At 43.2% G+C, this 20,895-nt stretch overlaps 1 protein-coding gene across 7 annotated transcripts in view; it reads right to left on the bottom strand.

Annotated features, from left to right (window-relative positions):
* Nucleotides 1-20,895, bottom strand: part of auts2a (activator of transcription and developmental regulator AUTS2 a) — a 491,988-nt gene that overhangs the window by 298,497 nt on the left and 172,596 nt on the right. Inside the window, exon 1 of one of the 7 annotated variants that reach the window (XM_082960366.1) lies at nt 6,621-6,950. The exons of the other annotated variants lie outside the window; for them this stretch is intronic. Within the exon in view, the coding sequence (XP_082816492.1) occupies nt 6,621-6,668 (48 nt within the window). The 5' untranslated portion in view covers nt 6,669-6,950. Of the gene's footprint in view, nt 1-6,620; nt 6,951-20,895 lie in introns of those variants that run through there. 7 annotated transcript variants of the gene reach the window in all.

Below are 20,895 nucleotides of genomic sequence, written 5' to 3'. Positions count from 1 at the left end.
GCAAACTACCGGAGTGCTGTTCTGCCTGGCCACTCCCATAAAGCCCAGATGGGAAAAGTCTGTACAGCACTTCAACCAATCTCAGCCAAGGAACTCTGTAGGTCCGTCAGAGTGGTCTTTGGGTTCTTGGTCACCTCCCTGACCAAGGTATTTCTTGCCCGGTTGCTCAGTTTGATCAGACGGCCAGCTCTAGTTTGAGTCTGGGAAGTTCCATATTTTTTCAATTTCCTAATGATTGAGACCACAGTGGTCTTGGATTGACACTCTAGAACATTTTTTATACCCTTCCCCAGATATATGCCTCATCACAATTCTATCTACAGACCGTTCCTTGGACTTCATGGTATAGTTTATGCTCTGACATGCACTGTCAACTGTGGGGTATTATATAGACAGGTGTTTCTTTCTAAATCATGTTCAAGCAATTTAATTGGCTACAGGTGGACTCCAATCAAGTTGTAGTGACATCCAGGATGATCAAAGGATATTGGATGCACCTGAGCTCCATTTGGAGTGTCATAGCAAAGGGGTGTGAATACTTATATAAATTTGATATTTCTGTATTTACTTTTCAATAAACTTGCAAAGATTTCTAATAACATGTTGTCATTATGAGATATTATGTGTAGATGGGTAAGAAACAAAAATATATTGAATCCATTTTGAATTCAGGCTGTAACACAAAATGTGGAATAAGTCAAGGGGTATGAATACTTTCTGAAGGCACTGTATATCAGTACAGAAGTCTGAGCATCTCGTTTTGTCTCTTTCCGCCTCGGATCCTGGCATTACTACCTCTCTCCTTAATCAACTGTGAAGTTAAAATGTTCACACTTTATTTTGTCAGACTCTAATGGAAGGAGGGCTGGTAAAGTGGAAATGAATGAGAGAAGCTGCACTCCTATACTTACACTTCTAAACCCGGCTGGGGCAGCTCGATGCAGTCATCCAGTTATGATGGTTCCCTTAACTAGTCTCCAGCATGGCGCAAGCAGAGTCTGTGCAGCGTAACGTTAAGGGCCGTGGTGAGATGAGATGACCATGGTGGCGGTGAGGGTGGCAGTTCTGCCTGATTCCTCAGTCCAGTGTCTGTGTTTTTTTAACCATCTTAAACTTTTTTATATTTATTGGCCAGTCTGAGATATGGCTTTTTCTTTGCAACTGCCTAGAAGGCCAGCATCCTGGAGTACCTCTTCACTGTTGATGTTGAGACTGGTGTTTTGCGAGTACTATTTAATGAAGCTGCAAGGTGAGGACTTGTGAGGCGTCTGTCTCAAACTAGACACTCTAATGTACTTGTCCTCTTGCTCAGTTGTGCACCGGGGCCTCCCATTCCTTTTTCTATTCTGGTTAGAGCCAGTTTGCGCTGTTCTGTGAAGGGAGTAGTACACCAAGTTGTACGAGATCTTCAGTTTCTTGCCAATTTCTCGCATGCAATGGCCTTCATTTCTCAGAACAAGAATAGACTGACGAGTTTCAGAAGAATGTCTTTGTTTCTGGCCATTTTGAGCCTGTAATCGAACCCAAAAATGCTTATACTGCAGATACTCAACTAGTCGAAAGAAGGCCAGTTTTATTGCTTCTTTAATCAGCACAACAGTTTTCAGCTGTGCTAACATAATTACAAAATAGTTTTCTAATGATCAGTTATCCTTTTAAAATGATAAACTTGGATTAGCTAACACAACGTGCCATTGGAACACAGGAGTGATGGTTGCTGATAATGGGCATCTGTACGCCTTTGCAGATATTCCATTACAAATCTGCCGTTTCCAGCTACAATAGTCATTTACAACATTAACAATGTCTGCTCTGTATTTCTGATCAATTTGATGTTATTTTAATGGATACATTTTTTTGCTTTTCTTTCAAAAACAAGGACATTTCTAAGTGACCCCAAGCCTTTGAACAGAAGTGTATATAAGAAGTGTATATAGTGTATATATATATAGTGTATATATAGTGTATATATATATATATATATATATATATTATATATATATATATATATATATATATATTATATACAGTACCAGTCAAAAGTTTGGACACATCTACTCATTCCAGGGTTTTTCTTTATTGCTACTATTTTCTACATTGTAGAAGAATAGTGAAGACATCAAAACTATGAAATAAAACATATGGAATCATGTAGTAACCAAAAAAGGTTATTCAAAGTAGCCACCCTTTGCCTTGATGACAGCTTTGCAGATTCTTGACATTCTCTCAACCAGCTTCACATGGAATGCTTTTCCAACAGTCTTGAAGGAGTTCCCACATACAGTTGAAGTCGGAAGTTTACATTCACTTCTGTTGGGGTCATTAAAACTCGTTTTTCAACCACTCCACAAATGTCTTGTTAACCTGTTGGGGGTAGGGGGCAGTATTGACACGGCCGGATAAAAACGTACCCGATTTAATCTGGTTACTACTTCTGCCCAGTAACTAGAATATGCATATTGGCTTTGGATAGAAAACACCCTAAAGTTTCTAAAACTGTTTGAATGGTGTCTGTGAGTATAACAGAACTCATATGGCAGGCAAAAACCTGAGAAGATTCCTTACAGGAAGTGGCCTGTCTGACAAGTTGTTGTTCATCTTGGCTCTTTTTATTGAAGACTGAGGATCTTTGCTGTAACGTGACACTTCCTACGGCTCCCATAGGCTCTCAGAGCCTGGGAAAATGCTGAATGATATCGAGGCAGCCCCAGGCTGAAACACATTTACGCTTTTGGCAAGTGGCCGATCAGAGGACAATGGGCTTAGGCGCGTGCCCGAGTCGACCCCATGCTTTATTTTCTTTCATCTGTTTACCTAAATGCAGATTCCCGGTCGGAATATTATCGCTTTTTTACGAGAAAAATGGCATAAAAATGGATTTTAAACAGCGGTTGACATGCTTCGAAGTACGGTAATGGAATATTTAGAAATGTTTTGTCACGAAATGCGCCATGCTCGTCATCCTTCTTTACCCTTTCGGATAGTGTCTTGAACGCACGAACAAAACGCCGCTATTTGGATATAACAATGGATTATTTGGGACCAAACCAACATTTGTTATTGAAGTAGAAGTCCTGGGAGTGCATTCTGACGAAGAACACCAAAGGTAATAACATTTTTCTTATAGTAAATCTGACTTTGGTGAGTGCTAAACTTGCTGGGTGTCTAAATAGCTAGCCCTGTGATGCCGGGCTATCTACTTAGAATATTGCAAAATGTGCTTTCACCGAAAAGCTATTTTAAAATCGGACATATCGAGTGCATAGAGGAGTTCTGTATCTATAATTCTTAAAATGATTGTTCTGCTTTTTGTGAACGTTTATCGTGAGTAATTTAGTAAATTCACCGGACGTTTGCGGGGGGTATGCTAGTTCTGAACGTCACATGCTAATGTAAAAAGCTGTTTTTTGATATAAATATGAACTTGATTGAACAAAACATGCATGTATTGTATAACATAATGTCCTAGGTGTGTCATCTGATGAAGATCATCAAAGGTTAGTGCTGCATTTAGCTATCTTCTGGGTTTTTGTGACATTGTATGCTAGCTTGGTACTCTGCTGACATAATCTAATGTTTTGCTTTCGTTGTAAAGCCTTTTTGAAATCGGACAGTGTGGTTAGATTAACGAGAGTCTTGTCTTTAAAATGGTGTAAAATAGTCATATGTTTGAGAAATTGAAGTAATAGCATTTCTAAGGTATTTGAATAACGCGCCACAGGATTCCCCTGGCTGTTACGTAGGTGGGACGATTTCGTCCCGCCGGCCCTAGAGAAGTTAACAAACTATAGTTTTGGCAAGTCGGTTAGGACATCTACTTTGTGCATGACAAGTAATTCTTCCAACAATTGTTTCGAGACAGATTATTTCACTTATAATTCACTGTATCACAATTCCAGTGGGTCAGAAGTTCACATACACTAAGTTGACTGTGCCTTTAAACAGCTTGGAAAATTCCAGAAAATGACGTCATGGCTTTAGAAGCTTCTGATCGACTGAATGACATGATTTGAGTCAATTGGAAGTGTACCTGTTGTGGATGTATTTCAAGGCCTACCTTCAAACTCAGCGCCTCTTTGCTTGACATCATGGGAAAATCTAAAGAAATCAGCCAAGACCTCAGAAAACAAAATTGTGGACCTCCACATGTTTGGTTCATCCTTGGGAGCAATTTCCAAACGCCTGAAGGTACCACGTTCATCTTTACAAACAATAGTACGCAAGTATAAACACCATGGGACCACGCAGCCATCATACCGCTCAGGAAGGAGACGTGTTCTGTCTCCTAGAGATGAACGTACTTTGGTGTGAAAAGTGCAAATCAATCCCAGAACAACAGCAAAGGACCTTCTGAAGATGCTGGAAGAAACAGGTACAAAAGTATCTATATCGACATAACCTGAAAGGCCGCTCAGCAAGGAAGAAGCCACAGCTCCAAAAAAGTCAGACTACGGATTGCAACTGCACATGGGGACAAAGATCGTACATTTTGGAGAAATGTCCTCTGGCCTGATGAAACAAAAATAGAACTGTTTGGTCATAATGACCATCGTTATGTCTGGAGGAAAAAGGGGGAGGCTTGCAAGCCAAAGAACACCATCCCAACTGTGAAGCACAGGGGTGGAAGCATCATGTTGTGGGGGTGCTTTGCTGCAGGAGGGACTGGTGCACTTCACAAAATAGATGGTATCATGAGGTAGGAAACTTATGTGAATATATTGAAGCAACATCTCAAGACATCAGTCAGAAAGTTAAAGCTTGGTCGCAAACGGGTCTTCAAATGGACAATGACCCCAAGCATACTTCCAAAAGTTGTGGCAAAATGGCTTAAGGACAACAAAGTCAAGGTATTGGAGTGGCCATCACAAAGCCCTGACCTCAATCCTATAGAAAGTTGAGGCAGAACTGAAAAAGCGTGTGTGAGCAAGGAGGCCTACAAACCTGACTCGGTTACACCAGCTCTGTCAGGAGGAATGGGCCAAAATTCACCCAACTTATTGTGGGAAGCTTGTGGAAGGCTACCCAAAACATTTGACCCAAGTCTAACAATTTAAAGGCAATGCTACCAAATACTAATTGAGTGTATGTAAACTTCTGACCCACTGGGAATGTGATGAAAGAAATAAAAGCTGAAATAAATCATTCTCTCTACTATTATTTTGACATTTCACATTCTTAAAATAAAGTGGTGATCCTAACTGACCCAAGACAGAACATTTTTACTAGGATTAAATGTCAAGAATTGTGAAAAACTGAGTTTAAATATATTTGGCTAAGGTGTATGTAAACTTCCGACTTCAACTGTATGCTGAGCACTTGTTGGCTGCTTTTCCTTCACTCTGAGGTCCAACTCATCCCAAACCATCTCTCTCCAAATTCGATCTTGTATAATTGCTGCAACTCCCCAACGGGCTTGGGAGGTGAAGATCAAGTCATGCATCCTCTAAAACATGACCCGCAAAACTGTGCTTCTTAACACCTGCCCGCTTAATCCGGAAGACAGCCGCACCAATGTGTCGGAGGAAACACTGTTGAACTGACGACCGGGGTCAGCCTGCCGGCACCCGGCCTGCCACATGGAGTCACTAGAGCGCAATGAGCCAAGTAAAGCCCCCCCGGCCAAACCCTCCCCTAACCCAGATGACATGGGCCAATTGTGCGGCGCCCTATGGGACCCCCGATCACAGCCGGTTGTGATACCGCCCGGGATCGAACCCAGATCTGTAGTGACGCCTCTAGCACTGCGATGCAGTGCCTTAGACTGCTGCGCCACTCTGGAGGCCCCTCTTTCTACATTTGTAATGGATATTTCCATCTCCATCTGCATGTAGAATGGTATTTTCGGCAATATCCTTTGTTCTTAACTGACTAGCCTAGTTAAATTAAATTTTTATATAATATATATATATATATATATATATATATATATATATATATATATATATATATATATATATATATATATATATATATATAAAAACTGATATGGCGTATACCTCCACTACACTACTTTGGTACGTATCAGCGGGGATTAAGAAGTGAGTATACACAATGACCACTGAAAAATAAGTGGGTTTATGCTCAGCATTAAATCTTCAACACCTTGCCACCACACAGGACAGGTTCATGCCCTAGCTGTAGATGTGAGAGATTGAAACTGGATGAAAGTGGGATCAATATAAATAAATACATTTCAAGCTATGGACACATATCTCAAGCCAAAATTCCTGTGGGCAAAATTACATAAACCATATCCCCTATTTAGCCCCACTTTTCACATTTCCTAACATGTTAAAATCTGAATTTAATAAACAGCCTTGAGAGAGACATTGAAAAAAGGATAGAATATTCATGGTCTCAAAATGCTGGTAAGACATGTTGAATAAAGTATGAGCAATTTAAATAATAAAGACATACCCCTCTCCTGTGTTGTCAAAGCAGGATTGTCAGCAACAACTAAGTGTGCCAAACATCCCATTAGGGACATAAGTTATGGCTATATGCTAAAGGTCAAAAGCTAAGGCTATGTCCCAAATGGTGCTCTTTTCCCTATATAGTGCACTACATTTGGCCAGAGCCCAATAGGAAGAAAAGCAGAAACCAACAGCTCATCAACTTACCTTCTCATTGTATTTGAACTTGACATAGAACCAACTGGACTTGATCATCCTGCCTCCGTCTGCTGTCCCTGGCTGATTCAGTGTGCCGACGGGAAGGGAACAGGTCAATAAGTCTTTTCCAAAAGGAATCACAAAGCAACAGCGACACAATAAGTCACACAGCTAGAAAACAGCCAAAGCACCAGCTTCTTCTTTCTCCTGCTTCTGTTCTTTATCCTCTATGCTTCCCCCGTCTCTCTCACTCCCTTTCTCTCTCTCTGGTGTGGTGTGCACGGTATGCAGTGAGTGTGTATGGTGCAGCAGGCTTGGCAGGCTGACAGGACCTCTCCTCAGATGGACTTCAGCTGTGTTCATCACTAGTAGCAGATGGCAGTAAGAAGGGCGTTCTGTCCTATTCCTGTCCTCGACTCTGACTACACACATTAATGTAACAACCTCCTCCTCTCTGCCCAACCCCCCTCTCCCCCCTCTCACTCCCCCCTCCCCCTCGACCCCTTAATCTTCTCTCTTCATTCAACATATTTTTTTCTCTCTCCTTGGCTCTCTGTTTTATGCCCTATGTAACAGAGCTCTTTCTTTCTAACCTCATTAAAGCCCTTTCTTGATCTTTCCCTGTAGTTGCTGCACTCTTCATATGAATAAAGTATAGTATCTTTGTGATTTCTCCATAGATCTCTAGCAAGGCATTTTACATTTGTTTTCAAAAAAAAGAAAAAAAAGAAGCTGACCCCGTTCAGTCGACTGGTCGATTGTTTGGTCGATAGGCTGTTGGTCGACCAAGATTTCTTTAGTCGAGCAGTCCAATTATTTATTTATTTTTCATGGTGCACAAGACACGTGTCTGATTTGCGCCTGTCTGAGTGGACTAATCCATTATCAAGGATCTCAATGTACTTTGCAGTGTTCATCTGTCCCTCGATCCTGACTAGTCTCCCAATCCCTGCCGCTGAAAATAGCATGATGGTGCCACCACCATGCTTCACCGTAGGGATGGTGCAAGGTTTCCTCTAGACGTGACGCTTATTATTCAGGTCAAGGAGCTCTGTCAGAGTGACCATTGGATTCTTGGTCACCTCCCTGACCAAGGTCCTTCTCCCCCAATTGCTCGGTTTGGCCGCCCGGCAGCTCTAGGAAGAGATTTGGTGGTTCCAAACTTCTTCAATTTAAGAATGATGAAGGCCACTGTGTTCTTGGGGACCTTCAATGCTGCAGAAATTCTTTGGTACCCTTCCCCAGATCTGTGCCTCAACAAAATCCTATCTCGGAGCTCTACAGACAATTCTTTCGACCTCATGGCTTGGTTTTTGACCTGACATGCACTGTCAACTGTGGGACCTTATATAGACAGGTGTGTGCCTTTCCAAATCATATCCAATCAATTGAATTACCACAGGTAGAGTCCAAGTTGTAGAAACATCTCAAGGATGATGAATGTAAACAGGATGCACCTGAGTTCAATTTCGAGTCTCATAGCAAAGGGTCTGAATACTTATGTAAATATGGTATTTCTGTTTTTTTATGTTTAATACATCTGATAAAATTTCTAAAATCCTGTTTTCGCTTTGCCATTATGGGGTATTGTGTGTAGATATTTAATCAATTTTAAAATAAGGCTGTAACGTAACAAAATGTGGAAAAAGTCAAGGGGTCTGAATACTTTCCGAATGTACTGTATGTAGTTGACTTTAATCAAATACTTAGGGTGTGTCTGTCTACAGTATACATGGAAAAATAAGTTCAAACATTTCGACCAATCGATTGGTCGAAAGAACAGGACGACTCTCGGTCGACCAAGATTTGCTTTTGTCGGGGACAGCCCTAATTCAGACTATTGAACAACTGCGTCCAACAGCACATATTCAGTCAAGGGCTGTCATGGACATATCAGATCAGATTAAGCTACACTTTGATCCACCGGACTCGTTCTTATAATTTAAACTTTCAAAAAGTCAAAAGGAAAAGTCATTATTGCTCTACTGTCCACTATGACATCTTCAAACACCATACAAGCATTGAGGGATGGGTTATGACGAGCCAGCCCCGCTAGTCTTCTCTATACTGTAGGAGGAAGAGAACAAGAGGTCTAAATGGGTTATGACGAGCCAGCCCCGCTAGTCTTCTCTATACTGTAGGAGGAAGAGAACAAGAGGTCTAAATGGGTTATGACGAGCCAGCCCCGCTAGTCTTCTCTATACTGTAGGAGGAAGAGAACAAGAGGTCTAAATGGGTTATGACGAGCCAGCCCCGCTAGTCTTCTCTATACTGTAGGAGGAAGAGAACAAGAGGTCTAAATGGGTTATGACGAGCCAGCCCCGCTAGTCTTCTCTATACTGTAGGAGGAAGAGAACAAGAGGTCTAAAAATGGCCACATACACATAGCTCAGATGGGGCCGGCGGGCCACCCTGGTTGTGTTTACATTCTGTCTCCTTAGTAGCACATCAGGTCAGGATCACAAACACACTGCTGCTTGTGTATAGAATTATGTCATCTGGGACAGTGGTGTGAAATATCTGCCAGAGCTATAATAGGGTCCTTTATCCCAGAGGAATTATCCACATTTTGCAACCCGACATGAAACAGCAACAACTCTGTTGAAAAGAAATCCATCCATCGCTCCATAGAAATAGCTTATGTTGCTACGAACATGATGAATAATCATAACCAAAATGAGATATTATCCACAGAGAACCAGAGAGGTATTATTTGGGACAAGATGGGATGCACTGCAGTGACAGACAGTACGTACTATATTATTTTAAAGCAGTTTCAAGTTCTCAGGTATAAAAGCCAAATATAAATTGCAATGTTGTAAAGAAAAGGCTAACAATGTGTTATATGTTACAGCAATAGCACACTCAGACCCAAAATGTGGGTTCACCTGGGGCAGTACCCTCACCAGGCTCCAACGTTTAAAGACAAATTCATCTTCAAGGGACTAATTTTCTCTTCAGACTGCAAAAACAAACAAACGAAGCGTAAACACATGTGAACCATACACACGGTTTGGGTTCCATTTCAAGGCCTACGCAGCGAATTCTTGTCAGGTGGGCTTATGTCATCACTGGGGATGTTATAAACACAGTAAAACACAAACTGCACATTTCTACAGGGGGAGGGGTGTGAGTATAACCCCAGGACCCCCTCAGGTTGTGCTGTGTTGGCTCCTCATCCAGACCTCGTGTCGTGCACAGGGAGCCCACGGTGCCTGTAATGCTTAGTGACAGTCTGCCTGCCTGCCTGCCTCCCTGCCCGCTCCCTTCCCACATACACATGCACACGCTTGGCTATATGCCCCGCGGCCAGCACTGTGCCTGAATCACCAGAGAACAACAAAACACACAGCACCCCCTTCCATCCACAGCCTGGTGTGCATTAGCAAGAGAGTAGACCATGATGCACAACAACAACAGAGAGAGAGAGAGAAAACACAGAGCGTGGACCATGCTATTTGTCTGTGTTAGCGTGAATATTATTTTTACTCTAGTTAGTGCGAGTGAGGGTAACGAGCATTTGCTGTAGATATCAAAAGGTTATCTACAGCCGCTTTTGGGATTTTAGCTTAACAATTAAACACATCATGAAATAAGATCATTAAAATTGAATTTAGTAGAGTGGAATCATGTGAGAAAGAACAGAACATTGTTTAATGCATGGCTCAGTACACCGAGCACTACAGTACACTGCTGCCTGATGGGGTATGAGATGAGGACAATCTAAACCTGGTAAAATCATGCCATTCAATGCTATGAGAAGTATGTTTTCTTTCTCATCTGTTCCCTGTTAAATGCCTTCATCCCATGGGCCCAACAGAGGAACCAAGGAGAGGAGCTGCTTAGAAGGCTGAGAGAGAAGGCCCCAAGCTTCCTGCCGAACTATACAGATGCTTCCCAGCTGGAGGGACCCAATGTCCTGCAGAGGGAGAGAGAAAGAGAGAGCACAATCTCCTGGAGAGAGAGTGTGTGTGTGAGTGTGTGTGTATGCCTTGGGCGTGCTAACAGGAGGGGGGGGGGGGGGGGGGGTGAGCGTCGCTCTCCTCTCCTTTCTCAGCTACATCAGCCCAGATGTTCCAGAGTCCTCCACTACAAAGCCTGAGCCCCGGCTCCAATTTTCCGCTAAACCTGCTGCCTGCCGTGGAAGACGACGAAGAAGAAGAAAAAAGCTTCTTCCTCCAACCCAAAGCCCCTCATGCACAAACTTCCCCTTCACTTCCCTAAATGCTTTTAGTGGTTCCTTTAATCTTTTAAGCTCTCTGGGGGCTAATGTAGCGGTACTCTATCGAAAGTAACATATCCCCTTACATAATCAAGCCGGGGGAAAAAGAGAAGGGGAGAGAGAAAAAGACAGAGGGGGGGGGGAATAGGAAGAAGGGATTTCTTCAAACGCACAACACCCATTTGCTACATTTCCGATTCCTTCCTCTCCGGCCACCCAGGGCTGTTACCTGGCTTGTCGATGGTTAGGGGCGATACAGAGAGAGATTCATTAAGAATCATTGTGAGAGTGCAGAGCTTAATGAGACTTGAGCGTGCATGTTAAGCAGGTCCAGACCCAACTCTCTCTGACGGAGCTATTTAATGTAGCTGCACGCACCGGGAGGAAGTGGCCTGCTATGGTACGGCAGGGCACGGGATGGGGTTATGTTGTTTCCTCTCTTCCAATTCTTTCCTTCCCCTCCCCAGGCTCTCACTTGGCTCACTGCACAAAGGACTCTTCCTGCTACTACTGATATTAGCGTACTGCAGCCCCTCTCTGATGGCTAGATAACAGGGTGAGACAGGGGACTGAGCCAGAGACGGGGCCCACTCAGAAAATCTAGTTATACCTCTGTCTTCTCTTCTAACGTAGAGGATTAGGGCATGAGTCTGCTCTGGCGAAGACGACTTGCTGTAAGCACTGGCATTAAGCTTCTTGAGGTTTCCTCTTCTGGGTAAAGCCCACTGAGGCTGTAGAGAGAGAGCATTACTAACATGGTGGTGGACTATTCCTAAACAGGAAAGGACAACAAATCACAAATCACTAGCACACTGGCTCTGACTAGATCAGCAGAAAGAATCTGCAGTATCCATAGTGGTTGTGCATCATCACCATAGAGTCAGCGCACCCCTGTCTGCCATGATGTCCCCATCTGCTTCAACCTGAGTGCTCGGTCCTGTGCTCCAGTCCATGCTGCTCTGTGCCGTGTCCTGCTGTGCCACCCTGGCTTGCGTGATGATAGTGACCTGTCCTGACTCCTGTCAGAGAGGCAGCAGTGCAGTGAGCCATGGCGTGAGGCTGTCTACCCTCCTGCCTACCTCCCAGAGAGCAGTTAGTACCAGCTCTGGTAATGGCACTGACTCCCCTGCCTCCCAGTCTCACATTCCCCTGCCTCCCAGTCTCACATTCCCCTGCCTCCCAGTCTCACATCTGACTGAACGAGCGGATGTCGTGACTGAAAGAAAGTGTTACACAATCGACAATCTCTGTAACTGCTCTAACGATGCCAGGGTGTGTGTGTGTGTGTGTGTGTGTGTGTGTGTGTGTGTGTGTGTGTGTGTGTGTGTGTGTGTGTGTGTGTGTGTGTGTGTGTGTGTGTGTGTGTGTGTGTGTGTGTGTGTGTGTGTTTGAGCAGATAGCACACTCAAATGTGTGCTCTAAGGTGGGAGCGGAGGGCAAATAGACTGTAAGTGATGTAAGCTTGGCTCAGTCTCTGGGAAAATGTATCCTATTAATGTTTAGTTGAGTGGGCAAGACACTCTTGGCCCTCTGGAGCTGTGAAAATGTCACGCTCTGCTCCCCTTCTCAGTTCTCACGCAACCAACCACCGCTAAGGAACAGCCCCTATAGCTCTGAGATCTACATTCACTCAAATCAAACCTAGCTTCATTAGCATATCATATTATAATGATGATTATTAATCATGTAATAATACCATTACATTGAAACATTCAGGAGATGAAGGTGCTCAAAGTTGACCCATTTTGCATGCCCCACCATACCATGAGATATCCATGTCCTCATCACTGGACAATATAAACGGTTAAGTTTGATATCATTTAAAAGCTCACAAACAGGGTTGTCAAAATATTGTATTATTTCTTTAAAAATATAAAATTTTACCTTTAACGTAAATGATCTAAAAACACAAAGTCCAATTTCTTTCATATTCGCATAATGTTGTAGCTTAGACCCTATTACACATCATCTGAGGTTTCTGTGTTGTGCCCGTCATCGATTGAGACACAAAATGATCTTCAATACAGGGTGGTTGTCATTTAAATCATAGAAATATAATTCATAGAATGAACTACCACAAAGACGACTGCCAGTCCAACCACTGCTGAATATGAACTTAAATGGCCATCCCTATTCTATTATCTATAATTTCTTATGGGGGATTGACAGTATAATTTAAAACAGATTTTCCCATTCAAGTCGACATTCTTGAATTTGTGGCACTCCAATCACATTTTATGGTACCATTTGAAAGTTAAAATGTACATTTTATTCCCACTATTATTTTAGTACATTTATCAGCATGACACCCACCCTGTATTCAAGAGCATGTTGTGTCTCATGCTGGCGGGCACATTTGCGAATATGTTTCTTATTTTATTTTATTTTATGTGTTTTTAGGTAACTGAGGTAGGTAACCTCTTTAGGTAAAGGTTAAAAAATGTGAATTTCTATTTTTCTCCAGAAATGATCAAATAGTTTGACAACCCTGTTTGTAAGCTTTTAAACGATATCAATCTCAACCGTATCTTTTCCAGTGATGAAGACGGATGTCTCATGGTATGGTAGGGTGTAAATAAATAAATAATACATAAATAAAATAAAAATGGTGGGCTATGCAAAAAGGGTAAACTTTGAGCACCTTTATCTCTTGGCATTCAGGTCCAAAGTCACTTTCTGAAAACATATACAATGGGCAAATTTACAGTACATTCAAATATTATTCAGGCCACTTGATTTTTCCACATTTTTATAAGTTAGCCTTATTCTAAAATTTGTCAAATATATTATATTATATTTTTTTCCCCTCATCAATCTACACACAATACCCCATAAACACGTTTTTAGAATTTTTGCAAATGTATTAAAAACAAAAAAGAGAAATACCTTATTTACGTAAGTATTCAGACCCTTTGCTATGATACTCGAAATTGAGTTCAGGTGTATCCTGTTTCTATTGATCATTCTTGAGATGTTTCTACATCTTGATTGAAGTCCACCTGTGGTAAATTCAATTGATTGGCCATGATTTGGAAAGGCACACACCTGTCGATATAAGGTCTCACAGTAGAAAGTGCATGTCAGAGCAAAAACCAAGCCATGAGGTCTAAGGAAATGTCCGTAGAGCTCTGAGACAGGATTGTGTCAAGGCACAAAACATTTCTCCAGCATTGAAGGTCCCCAAGAGCACAGTAGCCTCCATCATTCTTAAATGAAAGACGTTTGTAACCACCAAGGCTCTTCCTAGAGCTGGCCACCCGGCCGAACTGAGCAATCAGGGGAGAATGGCCTTTGTCAGGGAGGTGACCAAGAAACCGATAGTCACTCTGACAGAGCTCCAGAGTTCCTCTGTGGAGATGGGAGAACCTTCCAGAAGGACAACCATCTCTGCAGCACTCCACCAATCAGGTATTTATGGTGGAGAGGCCAGACTGAAGCCACTCCTTAGATAAAAGGCTCACGACAGTCCGCTTGGCGTTTGCCAAAAGGCACCTAAAGTCTCTCAGACCATGAGAAACAAGAATCTCTGGTCTGATAAAACTAAGATTGAACTCCTTGGCCTGAATGCCAAGTGTCATGTCTGGCGGAAACCTGGCACCATCCCTACGGTGAAGAATGGTGGTGGCAGCATTATGCTGTGAAGATGTTTTTCAGTGGCAGGGACTGGCAGACTTGTTAGGATTGAGGGAAAGATGAACGGAGTACAGAGAGATCCTTGATGAAAACCTGCTCCAGAGCCCTCAGTAGCTCATGCTGGGGCAAAGGTCCACATTCCAACAGGACAACTAAGCACACAGCCAAGACAATGCAGGAGTGGCTTGGGGACAAGTCTCTGAATGTCCTTGAGTGGCCCAGCAAGAGCCTGGACATGAACCCGATCTAACATCTCTGGAGACACCTGAAAATAGCTGTGCAGCGACGCTCCCCATCCAACCTGACAGAGCATAAGAGGATCTGTAGAGAAGAAAGGGAGAAACTCCCCAAATACATGTGTGCCAAGCTTTTAGCGTCATACCCAACAAGACTCAAGGCTTTAATCGCTGCCAAAGGTGCTTCAACAAAGTACTGAGTAAAGGGTCTGAATACTTATGTAATTGTGATATTTCAGTTTTTTATTTTTAATAAACTTGCAAAAATTCTACAAACTGTTTTTGCTTTGTCATTATGGGGTATTGTGTGTAGATTGATGAGGGGGAAAAAAACATTTAATCCATTTTAGAATAAGGCTGCAACGTAACAAAATGTGGAAAAAGTCAAGGGGTCTGAACACTTTCCGAATGCACTGTATATGGAGGGTTTTGTTCAAATCAAAAGGGGTGCTGTCAAAAAGGGATTGAATTTAAATGGATTTACCCTAGTGTCTTACTATCAGTATCCTTTCCACAACACTTCCTTTACATGTAAAAAAAAACAAGGCAACAGTAAACACGTTTCCCCCACGAATGATGCAGCTACCCCCCTTGGGCCAATTAGTGATAACAATTCAACCTCAAACGGGACAGGAGCTTTTCTTCTTCAAAGTTCGGAATTTCAGTTGATTACTATTGCGCCCCCCTTGGGCCTATCAATTTTGTAAATGCTGGATCTCCATGGCAAGACGCATCATTCATTGAAGTTTCTTCAAATTCGGGCCAGTGGTGTCTGAGATATTGCGTGGGTTAGCTAGACTCATTTCCTTGAGCATGTGCGCCAAATTTCAGCACTCTGAGTCAAAAGGATCAAGAGATATAAACATGTGCTTGTTATAGTGGTACCGTGTGGACAATATGAATGTTCTTGCATATGTTGAGTCTTGACAGTGTTTGCAAGAAGTGTACCAAATTGTGTTTCAATACGAATATCCTTGATTGATTTTTATGCATTTATGTGCCAGACAACACCCACATTAATTTTTATTGGTCAATAAGCCATGTGGTCTTAGGTACTAGTCTTGAAAATATTGCATTGATAGACCTTTGTCCATAGATGACCCATATCAAGTTTTGTGCAGATCGGTCATTAGGTGCCAGAAGAGTAGTGTTGTGTTTTTTTCCACAAAATTCAAAATGGCGGAAAATGCATCATGGTGGACCTTACGGGTCCCTGAGGCAAATCTGTTACTTGTGAGTAGCGGGACCTATGTACCGAATTTCATGACTTTAGGTAAAATGGGGTGAGGAGCGTGACATTTCAAAGTGAACATTTTCAATCTCTTGTTATAACGCCACCATCTATCTGGCTGATCAGCGTAATCTCTATGGATCTCTATGGCAAACCGCATCATATCGCTTGTGACTAACGTACGAACGAACATACGAACGAACGGAGACAGATACACAGTCCCCTCTCCAATTTCATCGTGGGGGACAAAAAAAACACACACCGGAATGGGGCCAAGGGGAAAGTCACATGTGGTTTTACTGTAAGAGACCTGGAGAGAGACTGAGGTACTGAAGGCAGTACCACACCCTGAGTCTGACTCTGAGCTCCATCACAGACAGACAGACAGACATTAACCAGCCAGGAAGGAGGCGGGGGAAGAGCAGCAGCAGTGACAGGCCCCTCATTTGGAACTCATTCCTTAAAGTCAGCAAGAGACTTGGACAGGGAGGAAAAAAAGACTTCAGAGAATTAGAGAGAGGCAATGGAAGGGGGGATAATTCCACGTTCCAACTACTTTTAGACTCATACAGGGGCCTGTGCCAACCCCCTGATGTTCCAGCTCTCCTTCCCCTAAACGGCTTTGCACGCACTCCTCTCCTCCGCCGCAGAAAGGGGAACCGGGAGGGAGTGGGGAACTGGGAGGGAGCGGGGAACGACCGACCCATGGGCCCAGCTGCCGCCTCCCTCCACCGCTGCCTTGGCGAGCAGAGGGATCAGATGAAAGCAGGGAAGAGAGATAAATGTGCTGTAATTGCTCATAGGCAAGTGGGAGGAGGGGGGCGAGGAGAGACAGGAAGGGATAGCTGGAGCAGAGCAAGGTTGGAGAGAAGAGGAGGCCTATTGGAAGAGCAGGTCAGGAGCCTGTCTGAAGACCTGGACCATGCAGCACACAATTTTTTATTTTACCTTTATTTAACTAGGCAAGTCAGTTAAGAACAAATTCTTATTTTCAATGACAGCCTAGGAACACCGGCCTTGTTCAGGGGCAGAACGACAGATTTGTACCTTGTCAGCTCGGGGATTCAAACTTGCAACCTTTCGGTTACTAGTCCAACACTCTAACCACTAGGCTACGCTGCCACCCCAAATCATTAACAGCAGAGCGAGGGAGAGAGGGGGGAGATAGAGAGCAAGATAAAGAGAGAGAGAGAGAGAGAGAGAGAGAGAGAGAGAGAGAGAGAGAGAGAGAGAGAGAGAGAGAGAGGGAAAGACCGCAATAAAGATGGAAAACAGAGAGTGAGTCATAGTCTGCCACATTCCAGACCTAGTATAGCTGACATGATGACAAAGTGGAAAAGTGGGAGCACCTGTAGTAGTGAGGAGCTAGAGCAGCATAACCCTATAGCATGTAACAAATAAGACACAACTTCCACACACACAAGCAGAGCAGACATTTTCCAGCATGAACCAAGTCCTAAAGTTATCTCGGGGGAAGCTAACTCAAGCCACATGTGTGATGGAGTCTGGCCTGTTAGCCCAGCTCTGACTCGCTGAGATATAGCGAGAACTGAGGTAATCTACAGACTGGGTTAGTACAGACAGTAGTACCGCTCAATTGATAGGAGGCTGTATTCCTCTCTCTCTCTCTGTGTGTGTGTCTCTGTGTGTGTGTCTCTGTGTGTGTCTCTGTGTGTGTCTCTGTGTGTGTGTGTGTGTGTGTGTGTGTGTGTGTGTCTTGGAATGAACACATAAATATCTCCAGGGATTAAGCCTGTCAGTCTGTTGCGCAAATCTATCTAAGCCAAGGACAAAATATATACAAATAATCAGAATTGGAGCCTTGAATTTTCAAGTCCAAATAAGTGGCCATGACAAAGCAAAGCCCATGTAGATAGATAGATAGATAGATAGATAGATAGATAGACAGACAGACAGACAGACAGACAGACAGACAGACAGACAGACAGACAGACAGACAGACAGACAGACAGACAGACAGACAGACAGACAGACAGACAGACAGACAGACAGACAGACAGACAGACAGACAGACAGACAGACAGACAGACAGACCACTACACAGCTCCACCTCTCATTTCACACACCAGCAAAGAGAACAAATTCCTTCTTTTTTTTTTCACGAGTTGACACATTTACTTTTATAACAAAAATAATCCATTTTTAGTCTGGGTGAAAATTTGTATGAGTGTTAAATAGCTTATTTTTGGATCATACCTTAACGAGAACCCCCTAGGTCATCTTTGCAGACCACCAGGGGTCCCCGGACCACAGGTTGGGAGCCCCTGTCCTGACCCACTCTCCAGACATAGATAAATAAATCAGCTTAACACAGATCATAACGACCTCAGTGTAATAAAACATGATTTCAGGGCACAGAGAGGACACATATCCATTCTGTTGGACATTACTACAACACACACGGGGCCCCTTAGTGTGGGCAGCAGCAACATTAAAACCCTCAAACCTCATGTATAAAATATAGTCTGCAGCATATACCAGGCTCCTTAGCAACGGCCATCACATTACAGCCGATTGGTGGAGGCCGAGACATCTCCTAGTTATGGTTGCCGAGTGTTATTGATCCAGAACCCGTGAACTACATGTTTAGCATTGACAGGATGAATGTATCAGGAGGAGAGGGATGGAAGGAGGGCAGGCCGCAGGCTGTTTTGGAGAGGAGAGAAGGAGAATGAAAAAAGAGCAAGTGCTGTATGCCCTCTAACTGCTTCTGATAGCTCCCAGATCACTCACACACACACACACACACACACACACACACACACACACACACACACACACACACACACACACACACACGTGTGCATACATGCATATGTACACACACACAGACAAACTCCCCGCTGCTCAGCTTGTGTTTTTACAACATTTCTTCCAACAGACTTTCAGTATCTGCATTGTATGGCTAGAGGGGATACCTGGTCTCTGAGGAGAAGTAGAAAAGCATCAGAGCTGCATTCTCAACCTGCCCTAAACGGGTCAACACAGGGGGAGAGAAGAGAGACTTGAGGCGTTTCCATCTAGGTCTGCCTGGGCTAAATATACCAGTTTGATGCCAAATTAGATAAAAGGCAAGTAAAAAGGCAACGATGATTCAATTTAAAACCAGAATATTATGGCTGTCTTGTTGAACCGTGAGCCTTCGACCTCTCTCTGTTCAAAATAAATACAGTCAGAAGAATACATTTACAATACTAATGATGTCTTATATAACCTCTTGTGTTGGGAAGCCAAAGTATGATCCACTATCTGCTGATGTAAAAAGGCCTTTATACATACATTTTCAGATATTACACGTTTCTAATTTTGTCAGAAAGTCATTTTCATTGCAAGTTAAAGCCTACTGTTAGCTAATGGCAGCTGGCTGGCTCGCTAGCTAACGTTATGTGTATGATCTGTGTAGTAATATTGTTTGTATATCAGAAATTAATTTGCATTGCTAGTTATAGCCTAATGTTAGCTAGCTAACTAACATTGAACCTAAACTCAGCAAAAAAAAGAAATGTCACATGACTGGGAATACAGCTATGCATCTGTTAGTAACAGATACCTTTTTTTTAAGTAGGGGCGTGTATCAGAAAACTTGTTAGTTTCTGGTGTGACCACCATTTGCCTCATGCAGCGAGACATCTCCTTTGCATAGAGTTGATCAGGCTGTTGATTGTGGCTTGTGGAATGTTGTCCCACTCCTCTTCAATGGCTGTGCAAAGTTGCTGATTATTGGCTGCCGTACACGTCGATCCAAAGCATCCCAAACATGCTCAATGGGTGACCTGTCTGGTGAGTATGGCCATGGAAGAACTGAGACATTTTCAGCTTCCAGGAATTGTGTACAGATACTTGCGACATTTGCCATGCATTATCATGCTGAAACATGAGGTGATGGATGAATGGCACGACACCGGGCCTCAGGATCTCATCACAGTATCTCTGTGCATTCAAATTGACATTGATAAAATGCAATTGTGTTCGTTGTCCGTAGCTTATTCCTGCCCGTACCAAAACTCCATGCGGTACCATGCGGCACTCTGTTCACAACGTTGATATCAGCAAACTGCTTGCCCACACAACGCCATCTGCCCGGTACAGTTGAAACCGGGATTCGTCTGTGAAGAGCACACTTCTCCAGCATGCCAATGGCCATCGAAAGTGACCATTTGCCCACTGAAGTCGGTTACGACGCCAAACTGCAGTCATGTCAAGATCCTGGTGAGGATGACAAGATGAGCTTCCCTGAGATGGTTTCTGATAGCTTTTGCAGAAATTCTTTGGTTGTGCAAACCCACAGTTTCATCACCTGTCCTGGTGGCTGGTCTCAGACCATCCAGCAGGTGAAGTAGCCGGATGTGGAGGTCCTGGGCTGGCGTGGTTACACGTGGTCTGTGGTTGTGAGGCCAGTTGGACGTACTGCCAAATTCTCTAAAACGACGTCAGACATGGCTTATGGTAGAGAAATTAACATTAAATTATCTTTTATTTCAGCTCATGAAACATGGGACCATCACTTTACATGTTGCATTTATATTTTGTTCAGTATACTTTCACCACTTTTAGTCTTGAAATCTGGTTGTTTACTTCACTGTGAATCCTTAAAGAGATGGGTGGGGCAAAGGCTTAAGAGGGTGTGAACGATGCTGAATAGGTGTAGACAAAGAAGAGCTCTCCAGTAGTTGTACGAAAGCATTCACGTGGCATTTTCTCAAAAGTGGGGTTACAAGTTAATCAACTTTCAAAGTAAAATTAATTTCCCATTGTTCCTCAAGTGCAGTGTATGATATACCATGTTCTAGGTCGAAGTCTCTACTTCTGTCCAATGTAAAAAAAAACAATTTCAAATTTTGCTACATAGGACCAAATCCAGGTGGTGGGTTGCATTTTAGCCTTAGCATGATTAGCACCAAGGAGCTGGAAACAGCACAGCATCTGGGAACAGTACAGCAA

This window comes from Salmo salar, chromosome 13 (assembly GCF_965601325.2).
Source record: "Salmo salar chromosome 13, fSalSal1, whole genome shotgun sequence".
Lineage (NCBI taxonomy): Eukaryota > Metazoa > Chordata > Actinopteri > Salmoniformes > Salmonidae > Salmo > Salmo salar.
This window is presented reverse-complemented; position numbering and strand designations above follow the sequence as displayed.